This window comes from Serinus canaria, chromosome 3, assembly GCF_022539315.1.
Source record: "Serinus canaria isolate serCan28SL12 chromosome 3, serCan2020, whole genome shotgun sequence".
Classification (NCBI taxonomy): domain Eukaryota; kingdom Metazoa; phylum Chordata; class Aves; order Passeriformes; family Fringillidae; genus Serinus; species Serinus canaria.
In genome coordinates, this window is record NC_066316.1 from 28,339,505 (window position 1) to 28,362,229 (window position 22,725).

The 22,725-nt window shown below is 45.8% G+C and overlaps 1 protein-coding gene across 4 annotated transcripts in view; it reads left to right on the top strand.

Annotated features, from left to right (window-relative positions):
• Nucleotides 1-22,725, top strand: part of LOC103817274 (uncharacterized) — a 62,015-nt gene that overhangs the window by 32,475 nt on the left and 6,815 nt on the right. Inside the window, exon 4 of one of the 4 annotated variants that reach the window (XM_050973223.1) lies at nucleotides 6,466-6,527. The exons of 1 other annotated variant lie outside the window; for it this stretch is intronic. In XM_050973223.1, coding sequence (XP_050829180.1) covers nucleotides 6,466-6,527 — 62 coding nt within the window. Of the gene's footprint in view, nucleotides 1-6,465; nucleotides 6,528-11,862; nucleotides 11,917-22,725 lie in introns of all 4 variants that reach the window. 2 more of the 4 variants (XM_018915449.3, XM_009091406.4) reach the window with 2 other exon arrangements.

Here is a 22,725-nt window from a genome sequence, read left to right on the forward strand (position 1 = left end):
TGAATCTTGATGCAGACAATGGAGTGGCATGCTTGAGGGCAGCAGTTCTCCAACAAATACTTCATGCACAGCTCTGAGGGTTGCTGTGCTCTGCTAACACGTGTTTAGAAAGGCAATGATCTGCTTCCAACTCCAATGGGGCCTCACTGCCCTCACATAGGTGAGTTTCAAAAAGTTGGCAGAATAATATGTATCCTTTGCTGGTAGCCATGGACAAGTAGAGATGCTGAAGCTGACTTAGCTAATGGGAGTGTCCAGGGGGAAACACTGATTGCTGAATTGGTTGTATTGTTTCTTGCACTGGGGAGGGTTCTCTGGACCAGCTTTACACCATCTCAAGCCATGTGCACTGTGAGGATATGAATGAAAGGATGAAAAATGGTGTCAGAATCTGCAAGTGCTGATCAGCAGTGCTGAAGGAAACATATGCCTACTTAAGAGGAAGGACAGTGCACCAGGCAGGAGATACTGGCTCCTCTGGAATATTTGCAAGCTGTTCACATGGGTACAGGCCTAGGCCAGCCCTTTCACAGTTGGTAGGTCAAACCCCATCACAAGTTGTGAGTTTCAACACTCAAGCTCCACTGAGCAAGACCCCGTGTGCTGTGCAGTGTTGTGCTGCGAGGCGTGTGTGGGCAGGCCCTGCTGCATGTGGGCATGGGAGAGCAATCTCCAAATGCAGTCATTAGTTATGTTCTGCATAAATGGATTAGCTCCCTGGAGTAAGAGGCCTTTATCCTGTTAGCTGCCTAGCTGCTTCAGCATGTTCCAGTGTCACTCGTGTGTAAGTGGGGTTCAGTGGGGAAGAGGAGCAGGGGGATGAGTAGGAGATTGGGTGGGGAATGTGGGAACAGTTGGCTTATGTCATCATTTCTCTCTGTGGTGATTAGTGTTGTACTACTCCTACTTCATGGATGTCTGTTTGTAGGCAAAAATGGTATCTCAGGTTTGTTAATCATCTTCTAGTCTCTAATTTTTAATTTATTGTTTGTTTATTTTCATGTGCTCATGCAAACATGTGAGATTTCCCAAACAGGCATAGTCATGTGAAAGGAGAATATGCTCAAATATTTTGCAGGGCAGTGCAGACATGATGCATGTGTGTGTCTTGCAAGGAGAAGAAGAGGAACTCTGTTGCCCTGTGTTCAGAGCTTGAGCAAGCCCCATGGCTTGGGATGTTTGCTTCTGTAAGACAGACTTGTTTTAGCTTTCCAAAGGTGTTTATATAGTCAGTCTGCTTTTGGCTTTTTCAAAGTTTCCCTGCTGTCTATGAATCCAAGTTCTCATCTGAAGATGTGACCTTATGTGTTTTCTGCTTAAAGTTCCACATGTGAGTGCTCCCAGCAGCACCAGATGAACCCAAGGCAAGGGTTCCCACAGGGTAATGTCCTTTGCACTCAGCTGGAGAGAGTGGGAGGCAATCCAGAGCTCCCTTTTGAGGTTCCTGTTGTGAAGATCCAGGCCACTGACAAATCCTTTCTTCATTTAGTGAAATGAGTATATCTCATATTGCCCTGTTTTTGAGAAGCTCCACTAAGACAAATCCTCTGGCTAAAAGTCTCATGAAAAGGTACATATTCCAGGTTCTTCTCAGAGAAAACCCACTCATGTCCACTGGATATTTTCTGTGGTGGATTAGGTAGATTTTGTGTGGGTTTTATACCTCCTGAAAAGTTCCTTGTGCTAATTTTAGGGCAGGGTTTTGGACTGTCAAACAAGCATTTAAGTCCAAGAATTTTTCCTTTTAAACATCAATACTTTATATGAACATCTAAAATGTTCTAGTTGTGTCAAAACCAGGAAGAAATTGGCTTAAAAACCTAGAATTGAAACCATTCTGAGCTGGTTATTTTAGCCTAATTTTTCCTTTTGCCATCCACACACACATCTATGCTTTTGTGTGGCAAACCTGTGTGAGCATGCAGTCTGTTCTGGAAATCTGCTGTTTTGTATGCCAGGCTGTTCACTTTGTGGCTGGTGTGCAAGAGGCCCTGTGATGTGCACAGAGCATTTGGAATATCTTGTAGTTTTTTCAGCTACCCAAGGATAGTCACACACTTTTATCTTGGTGTCCTCTGGGTTTGGAGAATCTGTGGATTCTCTTCCTCTCCATGTCCCTTTCATGTCCCAGCTGACAAGAGTTGGTACCTTTCAGTTATTTTAGCATTTTTCTTCTTCTTTCCCAGGGTATACAGCTGTGTGATTTCAGAGCTCTCTGTATCTCCTTGCTTAAAGGGGAACTGTGTTTACTGTATTGCCTGACTTGTGCTAATGTCTTAACCCCTTCCTGGGGCACTTGGGGACAGCATCTAAACAGCAAAAGGTGGAAGAGTCTGGAGCTTCTTGTTTCAAGCCCCCTGCACTACCATCTCCCATGTGCTGCAGCAGCAGGGGTGAGGGGAATGGGATAAAGCTGCAGGAGGCAGTGTGCTTTCTGCTTAGCTCTGTCTGAAAAGTCTGTGTGGAGGGAGGGATTTGGAGCCAAGGCCTCAGTTAGAAGTGAGATAAACTAGAGACATCAGATGATATGTTAGACTAGACTGGACATTCCCTGTGGACAGCTTTGGAGCCAAAGCCAGGAAGGAAGGGAGGAAACAGTCACGTTGGCCGCCCTGAATTAAAAGCTTTGTAAGCTTTTTCTCAGGAGCTGCTACCATGCCTGCCAGCTGTGAAACTAGACCCCCCAGTCCCTTTGCACCCCTCCTCCTTTCACAGATTGTAGTGAGCAGGAGGGGCACGCTCGACATTTGAACTTTGGTAGCTTTGGCATGTGCAGATGAGTGATAGGGAATTAATGAATCCTGCCCTTTACATTTTTGTTACTCCACAGGTGCTGGAGTTTTTGGTCAGGTCTATTTCCTGCACAAATGGAGCTTTGGGTTTTTTCCAGGCCTCAGAGAAAACTCAGTGAGGGATTTGGGGTTGGCATGGAGTGAATAGATGAACCATCTGATGTACCCTGCAGATCTGCAGACTCAAGACTCTGCCAGACCAGCAGGGAAAGTGGCTGCTAAACCAGAGATGCCCCATGGAGAGTGTTCACTTCCTCCATCCCCAAATTCCAATCAAAGCACTAGTGGTAAAAGTGCCAGGGCAAATGCAGCCTGTTTTATCTGTTCCTAAAGAGACAGGGCTTCTGTACAGGTCCAGAGTATATCTGGAAACTGTGTGCCACAAAGAAGCCAGAGGAGCAGTAGAAAGCCAGAGTCACCTACAGACAGGCAGCCAGTCTGTTTGCTTAGACCACAACCATGTGAGTAGGTAGCTGTGCTTATGTTAGCTGTGGCTCTAGGGTGATATGCAGGGGAAACTTCAAAAAGCAGCCTGTAATTTGAATAATTTAATCTGTTCTCTGGGCCTTGGGAATACTGGGAATTCAGAAGTTCTGTCAGGTGGCAGACCTTGCTGGCCAGACTTCAGCTCACACTCTTCTGCAGCAGGCATTGACCAGACCAGGAGCCTGGTGCCACTCTGCAGTGGTCACTTGCACATCACCTTTCTAGGACTGTGGTGCAACTGGGCTGTGCTTATTTAGAGAGCAGTTACTGGTCAGACTGACTGGCTGTTCTGCCAGCTTGTCCTTGCTAAAGGCTCTCACCCATTTCTCTTCAGCAGTGATAGCTGAGCCCTTCCCACTAGTGCACAAAATGAGGTGATTAATGATAAACATGTTGGAAAGGATTTTGGTGGCTCCAGGAATTACTTTGATTTTTCATGGTCCACTATTTGCTGAGTGCAAGTCCTTGCAGTACATCTTTATTTCTATGGCCCTGCCTGGCTTTTTTTTTTTTTTTTAATTTCAATTTGTTCTCAATGATCACTTAATAATCAGCATTTCCTCTGCTGCCTTGTCCAGATACACGAAGTTGTCAGTGTTTGCACTGTTTTGAGGCTGTGGATTTTTGGCCCTTGCTGGCTGAGGTGCTGCCTGGATAACTGGGACTCCTATCCAGGTGGAGATGGGAGCTCTTTATGACAATGTTAAGAGACTCAACAAGTGTTGATGTTTTGAAGGAGCCTCAGATGGACTGAGGATAAATGTGGCAAAAAAAGCTTGAATGACTAATTCAACTGAATATTTAACTAGAAATAACTTTCAAAAGAGTTAAGAGGCTTTTCAGGATGTTCCACACTATCACCACAGCTTAGTGTTTGGATGCTGGGGTTTGTTTTTGTAGAAGGAGACTGTTGACCAAACCATTGGAGTTGGCCTGTATTTTAAAATGCCATGAGGCTGTTTAATTTCTGATGGAGAAGTCTGGAGACTGTGACTAATGATAATTGTAGTTTAAAGCTGTGGCTGAACTATAGCCTTCCTGTTGCTGTGCTGCTTCAGGGGCTGGGCAGGGAGCTTGTGTCTGTGTCTGGCACATGGATGCACTGGATAGTGGCTTTGCACCCCTGGGCCCAGACAGTGGGTGATCCCCTGGCACAGGGCATCCCTGGTGATGCAAATGCAGAGTACCCTCAGGTGTCTGCTAGGAAAGCTTGGCCCTCTGATTTGTCTGCCAATTTAAGTCATGTCTGCCTGGGAGCCTCAGCCTGGATGGGAGTTGGTTTCAGCTGGAGTTGCTTCAGCTTAAAAGCAGTGAGGAGGAGCCTGTGACTTACTGTTTTTTCTGTACAGTTTTTGTACTGCAGGGCTAAGAGGTGATGCCCATGTCCTAGCAACACTTCTCAGTGCCAAGGAATTAAAAAGCCCAGTCCAAAATCAACCTACAAAATAGCTTTAGGGTTTTTTTGCCTGTTATTCTCCTAAACTCACTGGGACAGCAGACCTGGCTGTGCTCCTTGTAGAAGACTCATCACTGTGTTGGCCAAAGGACAGGAGCCATGGCCCTGCTCTCTCGTGCCCTGCCACGTGGGCATGGAGCACTGCTCTCCTGGCTGGAGGGTTTCTCTAAAGCAGAGGGCACAGGGCTGTGATGTTTGAGCCTGAAGGTGCACAGAGCTGTTGTGTTGGGAGAACACTGAAAGCTTCAGCCTTGCTGCTGACCTGGGGCTGTGCTAGGCTTTCACATCTGGCCTGTGTAAGCCCTGCCTTTGGGGGTAGCCGCTCCCCCTCTTTATTCAGCCTGTGCTCTAGGAAGGGCCTTGCTGTGCAAGGGTTGCCAGTTCCCTGACTTCTGGGACTCTGGCTGGGCCCTGTGCAGGGAGACCCTCCTGGAGTGGTCTTGTGTCAGGAAAGAGAGACACACTGGATCTTTTCGGTCTTCAGTTCTTGTTTATTGTTACGTTATCTAGAGTTTTGTGTGCTGTCCACACAAGGCTCAGTGCACTGGCAGAGCGCTGCAAACATGGCTAACAGTCTATGGTTACAAGCTCTTTTAAAGCTAAACTATCCAATTAAGAACTGGCACCTAGGTATTTCCCTTTTTAACCCAATAATTGATCCCCAAAAGCCCGCAATGTGGACTTTTCCACCCAATTACAAAATGCCACCCATACCCAGGAAGAAGGAAGAAGAAGCATGAGGAAGAAGCCCCGGATGACTCCCTGTGCCCTCCATCTTGTTTCCGTCCACTACATACTAAAAATCCTAAAACCTAAATTTCCCACCCAAGAGATAGATCTACACTACCCTCTACGATCTACTTCACACCCTAGTGGATTCTAGTCTATTCTAGAGTTTAGGAAATGTTCTCCATGAATGAGGCTCAACGTCAGTGTTCCCCTAGCAGTCAGGGCACCCCAGAGCAGACAGGGAAATATTCCCGGTGCCCTGGGTTTCCACGTTGCTGGATTGCTGTTCATCATCAGCAGCAGCGTGCGGCTGCCCCGGTTGCTGTGCCTGTGTGTGCCAGCCCCGGTGCTGTCCTGGTGGGATGGAGGTGGGACCCACTCGGGCAGAAGCCTACAGGCACAGGGTGCTGCACAATGGCCACTTTGTGCAGCACCCTGACCTCATCTGCCCACTGCAGCTGCACCCTGCCCTGCCTTAACCCTCTGCAGCTCTCCTGCCCAGCAGTGCTGGGATAGAGGATGGGCTTGCAGCAGTGGGAAAAAGCTGTTCCTGCTGGCCCAAAGCTGGCTCTGAGGGCTGCTAGGAAAGGAATGGGGCTGGCTCTTTGCTCTGAAATGGCTTCCCAGGGGAGGAGAGCCATAGGGCTGTGCTTCCCTGGCAGCTCACTGGGTGTGGGATTGGTGTTGGGCTGCTCACATGTAAGCATTGCCTCTGCACCAGCATCCACTTCACCTCGCTGTCCCAGATTGTCTTATTGAGGCCCCTTCAGTCCTCTGCTTAATGGGCCATGGAGCTGCCTCCCTGCCTTGCTGTGAGGCAATTTTCTCTGTGCATATTGCATCACTGGGCATGGTTTTTCCCTTTTCATCAGCCCTCTGCTGTGGCTTGCAATTTCTCCTCACACTATACTGTTTCTTCTTTCAGTTCTTTTTTTTTTTTTTTTTTAACAAAGCAAACACAGCAAGCAACATCATCATTCTGTTTCTCTGTTTCTGTGCTAGACATTCAAGCTTGGTGTGCCTTCTTGTTCCTGGAAGACTCTGGACAACTGGGGAGCTGGCTGGTAGGGTTAACCATATAGAATTAAAACAGGTGTTATGGAGCTGAGGAGGCTTTTTCTGAAAATTTGGACTGTTTAAACTTTGACATCTCAAGGCTCTTGACAGGATACAACAAGAAACAGAAATATCCATACCTTTAAAGTGCACTTGTCCTGTGGAGGGTCATTAGCAAAACTAAAGAAAGGCAGACTTCTGGCCTGCTTTGGTGTTCTTTGGAAAGTCTGATCTTTGAGTCAAGTTAAAGCACAGTTACTGAATACAGATTAAAAAAAAAAAAACCAAACAAATTTTGAAATCTCTTTCATTAAGCAAGTTAAAATCCCTGCACCATTCTTATATTGTAACAAGCTGACTGTATATCAGTATGTAGCATTTGATGAAGTGTGTCATTAAATGATGAGTTATGTTGAGAAATGGAGAGTTCCTGTGCTCTTTTGCTTGAAATAGGCTAAACTAGTCTGAGAAAAACCAGTAGCAGTTGAACTGTGTCCAACTCTGGAGAGGCCCCTAAGTTTAAAACTATGACTAGATAATAAATTAAATAAATAAGAGCAATTTATACCCCCCTGCAACACTCATGAACAAAAGAGTTGTTCTGTCTTGTGGAGGTAGTGAAAATGAAACTATTCTAAAACCAGAATTGTGTGTATAAAAAGCAGATGTAAGATGAAAAGTGTTTATTAATATCTATTAAAGTATTTTGCACTGTATGCTGGTTTGGGAGTTTGAACAATCTCTTAAACATTTGAAAATTAAGTTGTGATGCCTGTCTTTAAACTGTTCATTGACAGAGTTTTAAATACTTAGTTTTGAACTGTTGCAGCAGTGTGACATAAATTCATTCATCTTGGGGATATCAGTATTCCTAGAGTGATCTTGCATTAAGAATGCTTTTAATTTTATTGTTAATATATATTACAGTCATCTGGGTGGTGCAGTTTGTATAGAATAGTTCTGTGATGGCTTTTGTGCATAAACAAATGCTGGCATTCACCATTTCCTTCTGGGTTAGCTTGGAACTGCTCAGGTCAGTGTTGGAGGACTTGGAGCACTGCTGCTTAAGCAGTTGGAGCTATTTCCTGAAGCAGGGCTGGACTGGAGAGCTGTGCTCCAAGAGAAGCAGGGCTGGTGGCCCATCTCTGCTCTAATGGGGGTATTTTGATGTGGCAGTGATGTGCAGCAGAGCCACACGTGTGGCAGATCAGGGTTCATTGCATTTCATTCAGTGAATGTAATTCTGTTATTTCCAGTCCCTGCAACTTTCTTTGGAATCCAGGCTCAGGACTGAGAGAGTCTCTGGGTTATGAGCAGGAGGTGAGATTGGTGGGTGAGTTCTTGGGCTGAACTGATTCTGCTGCTTTCTGGAAGTTAACCCTGAAGTGTTTCAATTTAGCTTTGCTTTTAGAGTGAGGCGTAACTTTGTGTCCTCAAAAAGGCTTTAACATTTCCTTAGTCATGTCATTTCCTCCTTTTAGTAGAAGTCACAGTAGATAGCAAAATAAACTTCAAGCTGTATTTTTCAGCTCTGATGCTAGCAGTTCTGTCAGAGAGCTGCAGGAAGGACTTTTTAATTGAAATAGGGACACTGTCTCTTTTTCTTCCATCTTATTTTCTGCAGGTGAAAGAAAGTTTTGGAACCCATACCCTATGGTTTTATTCTCAGCTCAGCTACTAATATCCTCCGTGACCTTTGACAAATCTCTGCTCTGCTCATTGTCATAACTCCCAGAAAATAGCTTGAGGAAATAAAACTGCACTTTCACATTGGTGTAGTAGTTAGGAATGATCCCAGGATTACTAAATTGAATATGTCACCTTTCTTATAGGCCATTTCCCCTGCTATAGGCTACTGCAAGTCATGTAGCCAAATAAATGTTCTTTCAGCTCTGCCTTGTATCTGTGTAAATAGGAGTTAATGAGTTGCTGCATCTCGTGGTTGGCTTGTGACGTGGAGGTCTCCAGAGGGAGGATGAGGAGAGGCTGCCATGGAAAGTCCCTGGCTGTTGCTAGGCAGCACTGCATTTTAGCTTCCCTGTCTGAAAGTCTGCACTCAGGTTTGGCAAGAAAAGGGAAGGCTGAGGGATGGAAAACCATTCCAAGATGGCTTGACTTACTTTTTCTAATGCATGGCTCTGCTGTGCTGGGTGCAGAAAGTGTGTGGCTGCAAGTGAGGTGGAAGCAATTTGATTAAATAGAATAACATTTGATTAGTTGCCTTCCCTGTATTCATTCTTATCTGCAGGATCATGTGGCTGGCTTGCTCTCTTTCTCCAGCTCTCTGTTTCAGATTTTACTATGGTGTGGGATCTGGATGCTGTGAGAATGCAGCAGAAGTGGCCTTGCTTTGGTTTCAGTCTAAGTGGAAATAAGAGAGCTCCAGGAAGCTTCATATGCTGAGGTTTATGCTCCAGTTTAACAGCCTGTTGATGAGGGGATGTCATGTTTTTATTTTTCTACTTAGTTCATCAAGAGGAGTGCCAGGAACAAAGAGGAAAAACAAGAGGAACAAAAATTATGTAGGGTGCCTTGCTCTTGCTGCACAATGAGACCTTTGCAAATCGTAGCAGTAGTGTAACTAGTGGTAAGACTCTTGTATAATTAAAGCTTATCACAACAGCATCACTAAAAGAATACTTCTGTTTTCTGCCAGAAGAGTAGGACTTGGGATACAGCTGAGCACTTGAATTTCTCTTGGAAGAGTCTGGCTGGTTGTCCCATCTACCTACAGGCTAGCTCAAACCTTTCATTCACTCTTTGGTGTCATCTTGTAATTTCTATCTCTGTTGGTCCTCCCTGTATGTTTTAATATAAGGCCAGGATGAGTAAATATCTTGCTGCCTCTGCTGATTTTAGTTGGGAAATAATGTCTTTTGTTGCACCCTGATGAAGTCATTGGGGGACCTGTGGGTGTGACCATGCTAGGCATTTTATCCCCCTGGACTGTACTGGAAAGTGTTTTACTTGCTCCTTGGCTAGCAGAGCTCTGTGTTTCCCCTTTCAACACCCTTTCAGTGGTGCTGCTGAGGCAATGTAGAATTTTGTGTCACAGCCTCACTTCACCTTGGGGGTTCAGCCAAGTATCACTATAAAGCTCAGCTTTACAGTAGCCTTTGGAAGCTGAGTGTCCCACTTGAAGTCAAGAAGCTTGTAGTCATATGGGATGCAGCAGGGTATGTTCTGCTCCAACAGCATTCTTCCTCTAAAAGATGGGGCTCAAAATCATGAGTCCCTATTCTAATTTTCATTGCTCAACCTTTGTCTTGCACATTTTATCCCACCTGTGGGCTTATGACTCGAGCTATCTAGCCTACCCTTCCTCATCCCACCAGCCAACATTTCACAGCACCTGGAAGAAAAACTAAAGGAGAGGCCAAAACTTTGCAAGACCTCCCAGCTCCTCACTTTTGCCTTTCCTTGCACCCTGGGTTTTGTCAGGAGACCAAGGTATCCTTCCTTCTCTTAAAGAAAGGGGGCCTTAAGAAAGGCAGTGACCTCACAATAAATACCAGCCTTACCATAGTGCCTTTCAGCCTGGCTGGGAGCTGAGTCCTGCAATATTTTATAGGAATTCCCAGGATTACTTGTTTAGTTGGACAGCTGTGGGCTGGGCTAGTTCAGTTCAGCAGTTCCCTTTGTTTCCTGCCTGGTTTGTGCAAAAAATCATTGGGTCCTTTTGGGTTAGAAACCTTGGAGCTGTGCTGCCAGGTCAGACCTGGGATCAGAGCAATCAGGCATGGCTACTCTTGAGTCCTTTGAGTAATGGAGACAGCAGTAGGATTCACCTGCTAAAGGATTAACAGAAAAAGCTCAAAATCCTTGCAGCACCTTCCTTCTTCCCCCAAACATGCTTGGATAGTAAAATACACTGTCCTTGAGCCCCAAACTATTCATGTGAAAGTTTCAAAGTGGTGCGTGTGCGTGCCAAGTTCTGGATTTTAGATCAAAGAGGCTGATGTGCTTAGAAATGCTGGGTGGATCTCTAACTCCCTCTCCAAGTTTTGGGCAGTAATGTGGATTGGAACTGCAAAGACGTGCTTATGGGGTGTAGAGTGAGAGAGGGTGGTGGAGGAATGGGACTTCTTCCCACCTCCCAGCAGTACTTTCTTCTGGAAAAATAATAAATACTTTAGCCTAAGCAGTGACTTCGGTTTTGGGGTGGTGCTTTTTCTTCTGAATTTTTTTGGAGGTTGTTTGTATGTTTTGGATTTTTTAAGCTTTTTGAATTTCCAAGCCTCCCTGTACTGTGTTGCTTTTTGTCTTGCTTTGTGCTAGAGAAAGCAGAAGGATAACAAACAAACAAAAAGAGATTAAATAGAAAGGTCTCACTGTTTACCACTCATGTTGGTAAAATGGTGGGATGTCTTTCTACAGCCTTTAAGAGCTTCATCTGAAAAACATTTCGGTTGCTTTGTAAAAGCAAGTGATTGTGGGGAGTGTTTTCCCATACTTCACACAGCTTTCCAAGTGGAGAAGTGTTAAAAACAGAAGTGAGGAAAATCTTTTATTTCTTTCAAAAGCTGATGGAGAAGGTTCGTCCTGACATGCCTCCCTCACCAGGTTTTTCAGTATGAAAAATGCAGTTAAAGTATTTTTTTAAATGAAAGAAATGTTCTCTTGAAGCCTTGTTTTTCCACTTGGGAGTTGTTTTGTGACAATTTTTTGAGGGGAAAGAATGATTTTATTCACTTGCCAGCTTTCAAAACACTGCCTCAAAACTGGGATAGAACTTCAACTCACCTGTTTATTTCTGTAATTTCCCAGAATAATTGCTGGTTCAAGTATATCCTGTTTGCTAAGTTGTGTGGTTCATGTTATGACAACTTTAATGACTCTTGCAATATATGGCAAAGAGATTTAGAACTGCAGGCAGGTGCTTTTGCCTTGGGTTTTATTTTTTTTTTTTATTCTAAATAAATAAGCATAATGAAAATATCTGTTTAATAATGGGAACATGCACATTTACATGAAATAGACCATTTTTTCCTTTGTAAAGGAAGATAAATTCACCTGCTTCAGGGCAAAGTTTAACCACTAATTGATGGAAATTAAGAAGAAATTTCCTTTCAGGCAGTTGTTCTATCTGTTTCCTTGTGAAATTTCTTATATGTTCTTTCAAAACCTGGGCCAGAGACTCTGTGCAGGCTGCATGAGACAGTCTCAGATTAGGCTGATTCCCTTGCTGGCCACCTTTGGTAATTCTTAATCTTTCATATCCCACTTAACCATCCATCCATCTTGTTTTAATGAAGTGTTGATTGAAAGGGACTCCTTACAATTTCCCTCTTTCTGTTCATTCGTGCTATTTCTACTAATCCCTGGATTCTACTTCTCTTTCAGAAGATGCTGCTCAAGAAGAATTGTGGAGCGAAGACTAGAGTAATTAAAATTCGTGTAAGTTCCCCTTTTCTGGTGCAGTTCCTTCATCTTTCCACATATACCTCATGTGGTGGTTCTCACTCAACATCTGTGTCCAGAAGATGATTTCTGGAGATTTCTTGTGGCTTGATCAGCTGCGTAACAAAAGTTGCTAGTGTGGAGTATAGAATGTAGTTGCAATTTAGGTTAGGTGCTGACAAGGCTAATCATACATTGTCTTTCCCTTTCTGGACACTGTGGTTTCAGAGCTTCCTTGGTGTCAAAGTCTACATCCCATGCTGTGAGCTCATACAGCATAGCTGTCTGGTAAGGTGTCATCTGGATCCTTCTTCACCAAGTGGTGTTTCGTGGGGGTGAGAGGTGTGGTAGATAGCTGGGGAGGAGGGACTGTACCTGCATGATGCACTAGTGTTTGCAGAACCAGAGGGGATATGGGACTGGGTGATGACAGCTAAGAGCTTCATTGCTTGGATGACTTTGTAGCTGGGATGAAGCTGCAGTGTCCTGAGCCTCTCCATGCTTGACAGCCTTCATCCCTATCAGATATGCTCAAGTCTTGTCCTTGTAGATTTTGTCACCTGCTCCTCTGGGAGTTTTATCTTTAGCAGCACGTTCCTGGACTCATCAGCCAGCCCCTGCTTCCTTTGTGGGTATGTTGTATTTCTTTTGGTCAGTGCTGCATGGCCATGTGGCAGATATATCCTGGGCTGAATCAAAGAGAAATGTGACAAGTAGGTTGAGGGAGGTGATTCTCTCCCTCTACTCTGCTCTGGTGAAACCCCATCTGCATCCAGCTCTGGAGTCCCTGAACAAACAGAGACATGTAACTGTTGGAGCAAGTCCGGAGAAGGGCTGTGATGTTGTTAAGAGGGCTGCAGCACCTTCCCTATGAAGACAGGCTGAGAAAGCAGGGGCTGCTCTGCCTGGAGAAGGTAAAGGCTCCTAGGAGACCTTGTACATCTTCCAGTGCTTAAAGGGTACTGGAAGGGTACAAGGGAGCTGGAGAGGGACTTTTCACAGGGGTGTGTAGTGATAGAGCAAAGGGAATGGCTTTAAGCTGAAGGGCAGTAGATTTAGATTAGATTTTGTGAAGAAATTCTTTACAGTGAGGGAGATGGATGCTGCTCTGGAACAGAGAAGTTGTGGCTGCTCCATCCCTGGAATAAGAATTGTGGCCTGGTTGGATGGGGTTCTGAGCAATCTGGTCTAGTAGAAGGTGTCCTTGTCATGGCAAGGGTATTGGAACTAGATGATCTTGAAGGTCCCTTCCAACCCAAAACATTCTAAGATTCTGTTTGTTTGTGACCTTGCATGTTGTCACCAAAGCAGGTGTACATCAGTCCACATGATCCTCCATGTTTGTGATACACAGGCAAAAACAGATTAGGGGGAAGAAAACAAATATTCTTCATGATGAAGCTGCTATTTTCACTGCAGTGTTTTTTATAGCCTTGCAAGAGGGATGAATGACAGAGCAGGATCCTTTCAAGGTTTTTACCTTGCCCAGCAGGCAATAGAAGCACTGCCTTTGTGTACCCAGAAGTGCTGCAGTTGATAAGCATGCTGTTGGATGTCCTTGCCCATCAGTGCTCTGGAAATGAATTTGGTGTCTGAGAGGAGGAGGAGCAGGTAGAGCTGGCTGAAGGCTGGTGCACAGCTGGGGTTGATATTTTTCTGACATTTCAAACACCTTCTGTCAGTGCTCTTCAGTCCTGTCTTCCAGAAGCCCCACAGTGATGTAGTACTTCTGATGGTACAATTAATCTTGATCTTCTGTGCTTTCATCTGCTTCTGCCTGGATTATTTTCAATATAGTTGTGTCCTTCTGTGCCCCACGAGCTCTCCCCAGGCTGTGCCTGTCCTTCAGACCCACCAGCTGTCTAATCCTGCTGCAATGTCTTAGCACATCTTGTTTATCACCTTGCTTTATGCCTGCCCCATGCTCTTTCACTGTTTTTTTTCTGGCTGTCTGTCCCTGGACACCAGTTATTTCCAGTGGTGCTTGGTGATGGTTCTCTAGTCCCTGGGTTTCAGTGATGCCTCGGTGAGGTTGTTTCCTGACACCTTAAGCTCATTATTGTGGATTACTATTGTGCCCCTGGAGAATCTGAGAGGAGAATTATCCCTTTGCTCCTTGAGCCCATGTCAGCTTGCAGTAAAATAAACAGCAGAAACTGAGAGCACACTTTTCTGACAGATGGCACAAAATCCACTCTTCTCTGGCCAGCCTTGCCAAGTTGGGACAGTGCCTCTCCACCTGAGGCACTTGTGGCTTCCGTGATAATAGCATGTGATACTTCACAGCCTCTTGCTGGTCTGTTGAGGTGGCAGAGCTGTTAAGGAAGGGTGCGTTTTTGCCTTCATTTTTCAAGGGATTGTGAATGCCCACTTTTGTGTACCCAGCTGAGGAAGGAAGCAGCAGGTCCCTGGCAGAACTCTGCTGAAGTGCCTCAGCTCTGGAAACAGCTGAGAGAGGTCAATACTTCTGAAGAACAGTGCCATGCTCTCATCATATGAAGGGAAACCTCAGTCCAGCCAGCAGGACATACTTGGCATGGTATTCCTTCTCAGTGTTGCCCAGCAGCAGAAGAAGAGGTAAGGGGCACAAGTAGAAATGTGAGATATTTGGGTTGCCTAGAGAAACTGTAGAATCTCTCTGTCCATGGAAAGAGCCACAGATGCAGTCCTGCCTATGGAAAGTGCCAGGATGCAGTCCTGGGCAACAGGCTCCTGCTGACCCTGTTCAGAGGAGGGGGTTTGAACTCAGCTATCTCTAGAGCAACCTCAGCCCTTCTGTGATTTCTGGGTCTTGTCCAGCATTCAGTAGTGGAGTCAGAGTGCACCAGGGACCTAAGTTCTGTTGGAAGGGCTATTCTAAGGCCCTACTGAATGGGACATTTTGCCTAGGGTGATAGCAGGAGGCAACGTGAGAGGCTTGGCTCTCTGTTGCTGAGTGTCTCGTGGCACAGGTTGATAACTGGAACTGTCCATTGTGGTGAGGAAATTGTGAGAAGAAATGAAGACAGATCTCATAGTGATGGTTTGATGAGCTGTTCCAGGAGGAGCCGGGCAGCTGTCTGTGTGTCTGAACAGGAAACATCTCCATGTGAACCACTTTGCTTGTGACAGTGTAGCACTGATGCACAAGTGTTCCTGTTTCAGCTCAGGTAGGGTCTCTTTCTCAACTGAGGTGGTCACAGATATCCACACAGCATACACCTGGATGAACAGGCAGTGTGTGAACTGATCTGAGGAACAGGCAGGATATGTAATGGCTTGTGCCAGGGATTTGAAGCAATGATCCTTGATTCTCCCTTCAGTTTTCCTGCTGCTGAATAACTTGTAGGAGAAAGGATCGTGCTTATTCCATCTTGTGTGAGGACAATGATGACAGTGACCTTCTAATATCATCAGCAGTGAAGCATTTTCATCCAATGCTTGCTGAGATCAATGTCTCATGTGGTTGTGAGAGGATGCCTGCTTTTAAAAAAACCCTCCTCCTGGCTGATACTCTGGTTGCCTTGACATCTTGGTGCTTCATCGGTGTGTCAGGGTGCAAGGCATTGTTTTCTCATGCATCATTATGGCAGTTCCTTCCTCTGTCTTCTGCTGGAAGAGTCTCCCAAGGGAAGGTGAGATGGAGGGGCGGTGTCTCTGCCCTCTGGCATGGAAACACAGCTACAGCCTTTGGAAATGTTTGTGGTCCTTGGTATTCTTTCGTAAGCAGGTGACCTGCTGCTGTTAAGCAGGTTGCTGTTTCAACACTAAGGTGTCACCTTGCTGTTGTTTCCTATGCTTAAGTTTCCCAAGGGCCAGCTCAGGTGGTGATCAGCTACAGCCTTTCCACTCACTCAGTGGTTCTGAAGTGGAACAATGGGATAGTGATGTGTCTACTCTAAGAACCTAACAGTTATGGAATAGGGATTGGTGACGTTTTCTAATGTGCAGCAGCTCAGTTTGAAATGTTTTCAGGAATAGCAGCTGTGAGAGGTGGCCTATTGTGAAGAGCAAATAATATTAAAAAGAAAAAAAATCTTGCTTCTGTTCCCTCCCAGTAAAGGATAATGGAACAGAAGAATCATCCCCTATGGGCTGGTGAGCAGAGATAAATTAGTGGTGACAGCATGTACACGAACTATGGATTTGTACAGAGCACATGCCACTGCAAGGCTGGGGCAGGTGTTGGCCTATGTGGGTGTTGCACATGAGCTGGGCAGTGTGAGTGTACAGACCTGGTCCCTGGTGCCCCAAAGTGTCAGCCAGTGTCATGTGTGTAGCTGGAAGCAAGGCACTGGAAGTGGGGAGGGGCACACATGTTGTGGCTGTTTTGGTGTCCAGAGACCGTTTGCCTGGTGAGGTGTTTTGCAATGGAGATGATTCCTCAGCGCTGGAAGGAGGATGACTGGGTGGCCATGTGCTCGTGGGGTGTAACTCTGCCCTAGACCAGGCTTGGCCAGCTCTGAATGCAGAGACCTGCCTTCCAGTATATCTATAATATCACCAGTCTTCAATTCTCCAGGCTATCTTGAGATAATGGTTTAAAAGTCTGTCATTTATTCCTGTTTTTGTTCGTCCTTGACAAACTTCTACATGCAGTCTCTGAATGGGATTAGTAGAGCTGAGCTTGTCTTAACAGCAGTGGGTGGGTAGAAGACACCCAGTGGCTTACCAGTTGTGTCTCAAGGATCTTGTTGGGGCTGGCAGAAAGGAAGGAAGGATTTCAAGGCCAATCTGATAACCTGGCTGATCAGAGAGATGTTTTCTGCTACGTAAAAATAAGAATTTTAAATCTGAACATAAACCTCTTGTGTTCTTGCCTTGATCTTATCAATGTTGAGAACGCCCTCTGCTTGGACAGGGGCCAGATCCCTCAATGACTTCCCTGTCTCTTATCTCTTACTCTGCATCCTAAAAGGCCACTGCAGAAACATGCTGGCTTTTCTTCTAAAACAAGGGACCTTTTCAACTTGGAGCTGAACAGGAGATATGCTGGCTAGAGCCTTCTGGGCAGATGCCTGAGCTATTCACACGTGCAAGGCATACCAGGTGACAGCAGTATTGGTGCAAACCTCTGGTTCTGGCTGTGCAGCACTAAGTAAAGATTTCTAAAAAGTCAGAAGGTTGTGTGTGTATACATACATAAGTACATATATAAAACCCTACAGATGTTGCTCCTTCCATCACAGGCTCTCAAGGAGCTGTGCAACAGTTAGCAATGGATGCATATTAATATGCAGATAAATACCATGATTGCAATTTCAGAGTCTTCAGAGTGAGTTACACTGAGAAACCAGCAGAAAGTGTAACTCACCTGAAGAGAGATAAGGTGATGAGAACTTTAGGCCATGTTCCTAGAGCTGTATCCTTATTCATACCATATCATGAGTGTAAACACCTAGGGCACCTCAGGCAGCAGAAATCCCAAACTGCAGCTTACTAACAGTTTCTCAAACCTTCCTGGTTGTTTCTAATTTGTGACTGAGTGTCTAAACCTGACCCTCATCTTAAAATCAACAAGAGAGACTTGCCTCCTTGGCCAGTCACAGCCTTGGATTACTTTATGGTCAGAAGTCCCTCCTGGAGATTTTGATGTTCCAGTTTCCCCTGTGATGTCTTGGCTCCAGTTGATGTGCATGCCTCTGCTGAGCAAAATGGAGAAGGCCCTCTGCTGAGTGGGAGCATGAATATCCCTTTGGGTATCCTACACTCCTCCCAACCCAGCCACTGAACTGCCTGCTGAAGATGATAGTTGGTCCTGGAGAGCACCAGCCCTTGTTCTGAATAATTCCTGACGAAAGACTTTGTCCAGAGTTTCCTCAGTGTGAGGAAGGGTTCTGTGTAGCCAAGGGGGGAATGCCTCTGTCTGTTAAAAACTACTCCAAATATCTGGCTTTTACTGGATTTCATGGCAAAGGCTAACCAGCCTTTAGCCTGCCCATAACAGCTAGAGTGGCACTGTCGTGTCTCTCTTCTCTTTCTGTAAGGATAAGAACTTTTATTGCTTCCTGCTTTTCGTAAATTCCTGCTACATATGCCCTCGCACCTGTTGAATCATGTGAATGCCCATAGAATAGATTTTGTGGAATAACCAAGAGCTCTGTAGTCCACACAGCACCATGAAAGAGCAAGTGGCTGGTGAGTGAGGAGGCTGACTTCCTGTTTTCAGCACTGTTCCTGCTTTGTGGCCTGATGTGGGTTGTGGGTCTGGTTTAAGAATATGGGGAGGTGGGGAGTGGTAGAAACAAGGTGCAGCCCAATTGCTTCTGGGATAGGCTTGTGTGAAAATGGTGGCTATGGCTAGTGGCACTGTGGTTCAAGGGAATGGAAAGTGGCAAGGCTTGTTTCACAAAGAGAGGATCAGATTTAATGACTCCTGGGTCATATCTGGGTGATGGAGCAGAGAGAGCGAGATGTAGGGGATGGCACAGGGTCACAGAGAGCCACTGTTCTCTGTCAGAGCTTCAAGTCCAAGGTGTCTGGTTAGGCACATCTGCTCACTGCAACCAGGTTCACTGCAGTGGTCCACTGTTCTCTGTCAGAGCTTCAAGTCCAAGGTGTCTGGTTAGGCACATCTGCTCACTGCATCCAGGCTCACTGCAGTTGTTCCTGCTCCCTTTTTGTTCGCGTGGCTGTGGGAACCTGGCACCCATTGCCTCTCCCAGTCCCTCGAGCTGTGATCCTCTTTTCCCACACACCTCTGCCATAATACACCCACTTCCTGCGCTTGGCTTCCACACCTGGGCTGGTTTGTCCAGAGGCAAGTGCACCATGTCAGCATGTGTTCACAGCCTGCTCATGCCAGGCTAATTAATCCTCACTTTGCAGGTTTAATTTGGGTACCCTTCAAGTTGAAAGCAGCGTGCTGCTTTGTGCCAGCCTGCCTGGCCAGAGGGAATCTGCTTGCCCTGGCCTCATGCAAACTGGAAGCTGCACACGCCCAAGCGCGCACCACGTGCCGGCTCTCTGGGGGAAGCATGGTACCTGGGCTTCCTGGCCCCGAGGGAGGAGGACTCTGAGGCTGCTGCTGTGATCCCTCTGAGAGGAGGGCCTTCCTACTGCACAGCAAGGGCTGAAATGGGGAGGGTGGAGAGGAAGGAGAGGGTGAGGTAGTGTCACTTGTGTACAGAGCAAAACTAAGGACTCTACTCAGATGCACTTGGAGATTTAGGGCCATATGTGCCTTGCCTCTGTGTTTGTTTGGAGCTACTCTTGTGCTTGCCTCTCTCCTGCTCAGGCAAATGCAGACACTGTAGTATTTGCAGGAACTGCTGCAGGTATGCAGGAAGCACGGGCAACTTCTTATCAAAAGGAAAAAAAGTGGGTGCAAGACATGGCTCACTAGTAGGGAAATACTGCTTCATTTGCTTGTTCCTAAGAAATTTGTTTTGTCTTCAGAGCATGATCTTTACTGGGACCCTGGAGTGGTGGGTTCTCCATCTTGGCCAGGGAGCACCGACAGACTGCCCCTCTGAACGACCCATCTGTCCCTTTTATTTGTGCAAACTCTTTCCTTCAGGTTGTCAGGCAGGCAAAATCAAAGCTTGCAGTCAGCTTTGTCAAAGACTGATCTAAAGATGTGTGAGGGAGGAGAAGAAAAGCTTATCATGCTGGTGCCAGCAAGGACCCAGAGCTGAAACTGGCTATTTCTGCTTTTGGGCAAGTGACCAACAAGCATCTGCTAGGCCCTTTGAAGTACCTTCCAAAAAGGTTCAGTGTTGTCTGTCTGGTGCCACCTCTGTAAGTCTGGTAGTTGCCACCTGACAACTCTGTACACACATTTGAAAATGTTTGATTTTTTTTTTTAATTTTTTTTAAACCTTTCTAAGAGGAACAGTGATGTGTTTGTAAACTGTTGAGCTGCTCTTTGCAATGTGGTGGTATGGAAAGAAATAGGTGTTAGGCAGCTTTATGTTGGTGATGGCAGACAAGTCTTTTAGGGGAGGGTGATGAAAATCATAAGAAAACAGAGCCCAATGCAAAGTTTTGAGTTCCTTGTCAGAACAACATTTGGAGATGGCCTTTTTTTTTATCTTGAAAGAGAAAAGAGAAGGGTAGTCATAAATGTAGTCATAAAAGAGAAGGGTAGTCATGAAGTGCTGGCATTGTCTATTTTTAAACAATTCCTTGTAATAAAATTCTATATAACCTGGGAGTGTAGGACACACTTTCAGGAGGAAAGGAATTTGCCTGTGAAAATTTCCTCCTTGAGCTGCTCCAGGTTTGTGACTGGAATAAATTGTTAGAGGCCCTATCGGAGTTAATGAATAAGCAGTTGAATGTGAATTGTTGCTCCACTGGAGGAGCTGGTCCTGCTTGCCAGGGACTATTTCTTGAAAACTGCCTGAAGCAAGACTGTAATTGAAAAGAAATCACCTCTCATCAGAAGGCTGAAACACCTAAAAGTTAATTAATTCATCCTGGCTGTAGTGTACTGTTGTGGCTTAACCCCATGATGAAGTTGCTAACTTGCTACCCCAGTGGGTCAGGGGAGAGAATTGGGAGGGTAAATGTGAGATGGCTTGTGGGGTGAGAGAAAGACAATTTAGTGGGGAAAATAAAAACTGTGTATGCAAGCAAAGCAAAACAAGGAATTAATTCACTGCTTCCCGTGGGCAGGCAGGTGTTCAGCTGTCTCCAGGAAAGCAGGACTGCATCATGGCTACTTGGGAGGCAAAACACCAGCTTAATGCCATCATATGGTATGCAAAAGTCCTTTGTCCAGTTTGGATCAGATGTTCTGGCTGTTTCCTTCCCTACTTCTCGTGCCCTTCCAAACCTTCTTGCTGTTAGGGCATGAGAAGCTGAGAAGTCCTTAACTTGGTGTAAACACTGTGTGACAGACTGATACTTTTAGTTATTGCTGTCACCATTATTCTCATCCTAAATCTAAGCCACAGGATACACCAGCTACCAGGCAGAATATTAATTTTATCCCAGCAGAAAGCAGGACATGTATGTATTATGCATTGAAGAAACTGAGATGTTGGGAAGTGGCCTGGGCAGAAGAACCATATTTGGAATTCCAGATGTGGCTAGGAGCAGGCATGTGGGTCCCCTTCCCTTGCTCACAGCTGATGGCTTCACACATCAAGGTTGAAGAGTGGAGAAGTTTATTTTCTATCTCTTAGGAGGGGTGAGAGGAAGGAGGACAAAGTGCAGTTAAATCAGCGTACCTGTAAATGTTCGTCTGTGGAGTCTGACAGCCTTTACTCTTTCTGTGCCCTGCCTGAATATTGGTGCTACCTCTGGCTCTGCCCATTCCTGACAGACAGGCAGCATCCCAGGCAGGCATCTGTCCTTGCTAGAGCTGCTCTGGGGATTTATTCCTTTCCACACCGGGTGGTGGTGGAAATCGGATGCGCCTTTACAACTTGCAATTACATGGTGCCTTTCATCCCAAAGGACTTCTAACAAGTGAGTCTACAGACTGCAAAGGGATCATTCACCCACCACTGGAAGGCAGCATCCTTTAAACGGAGCTCAGCAGCACTTCCCAACCACTGGAGTCCAAGAGTAGGAAAGAAGGGACTCCTGTGCTGGGTTGGCCTTGAGTAGGGATGGGTTGGCAGAGTGCACAAGCTGATCTGGTTTTGAATCCCACCTGGATACTAGAGTTCTTAAGAAAGAGGACCAAAGAGTCCTCTTAATGTTCCATCTTCCCCAGCACACCACTCCCTTTGAAGACATTGTTGTGTTGGGTAGCTGCATTTCCCCACTCCTATGGGGATTGTCATACCCATAGCTGAAAGCTCACTTGGACCTGTGCTCACTTTGGCTGTCCAGAGAGGAGAACCATGATTCTATGGAATCACGAGACCAAAATCATGTTACTGTCTGAATTTGAGATATTTTTCCAGACTTCATAGGGAGTAAGTGACCTTTTCTAGGAGGAATATGGCTTCATATTAATAGATTTTGCTTTACATGTTTGTCTTCTTCTTGTATACTCTTTCCTTGCTGAAATGTACAATTATGTTACAGATGGGTCTATGGAACAGTTGTTCATTTGTCTGTTCTCTGAGAGCTGCTAAGATGATTGAAATCAGCATTTCTTCTGTGATGTGTAATCTTCCTGGCCTTCTTTGAGGCATCTCCCTCCACTCACTATATTTAGGTGTGCTTCTTTGTTAATACACTTCAGATACGTTTCCAGCCTGGCTGTTTATTTGCCCCCCTGTATTTAAAGGTGATAATGTATTGGTGAGAACAGTACATGTTGGCAGGAGTGTACGTGTAGGCTCATGTAGCTGGGTGAAGAGGCATCCTTGACCAAGGTGGTTTGTGCATAGTTGCTTGAAACATGTGTAAGATGAGTTTACTTCCCTTAGGAGCTCATCTAACCCAAATCAGGTGTGCAGTGGGGCAGTGAGGGTATGTCCAGGTGCTGGAACTACCTTGTGTTCTGAGCAGCTATACGAGCCAGTGATGAGCTGTGGTGCCTTAGAGCATCCCCTGGATGCTGTGAAGTTCCGGCTCTGCATGGCTTGAATTATTTTACAAGCAGGCAAGGTTTGCATGAGTGGAACAGCCCTCCTTGTGATTTCTGAGTCAGGAGTTTCTGTGTGCACAGAGGGATGTGCACAGGTGAGCAGGGAAGGGCCTGTGTACTGGGGAGAACCTGAGGCAGGTGAGTATGTGCAAGTGAGCACGTGTGTTTGACAGACTGTATGTCTGGGCCTGTGTGCTCTCCTGTGGCAGCTGTGTCAGTCTGTCTCGGGCCATTCTCCAGCTGTGTAAATACATTGCTTAGCAAACTGAGGGCTCTGGTTAATGATTTCCATGAGCACAGGGCCCATATTAGGCTCCGTTCTGTGAGCGGTACCC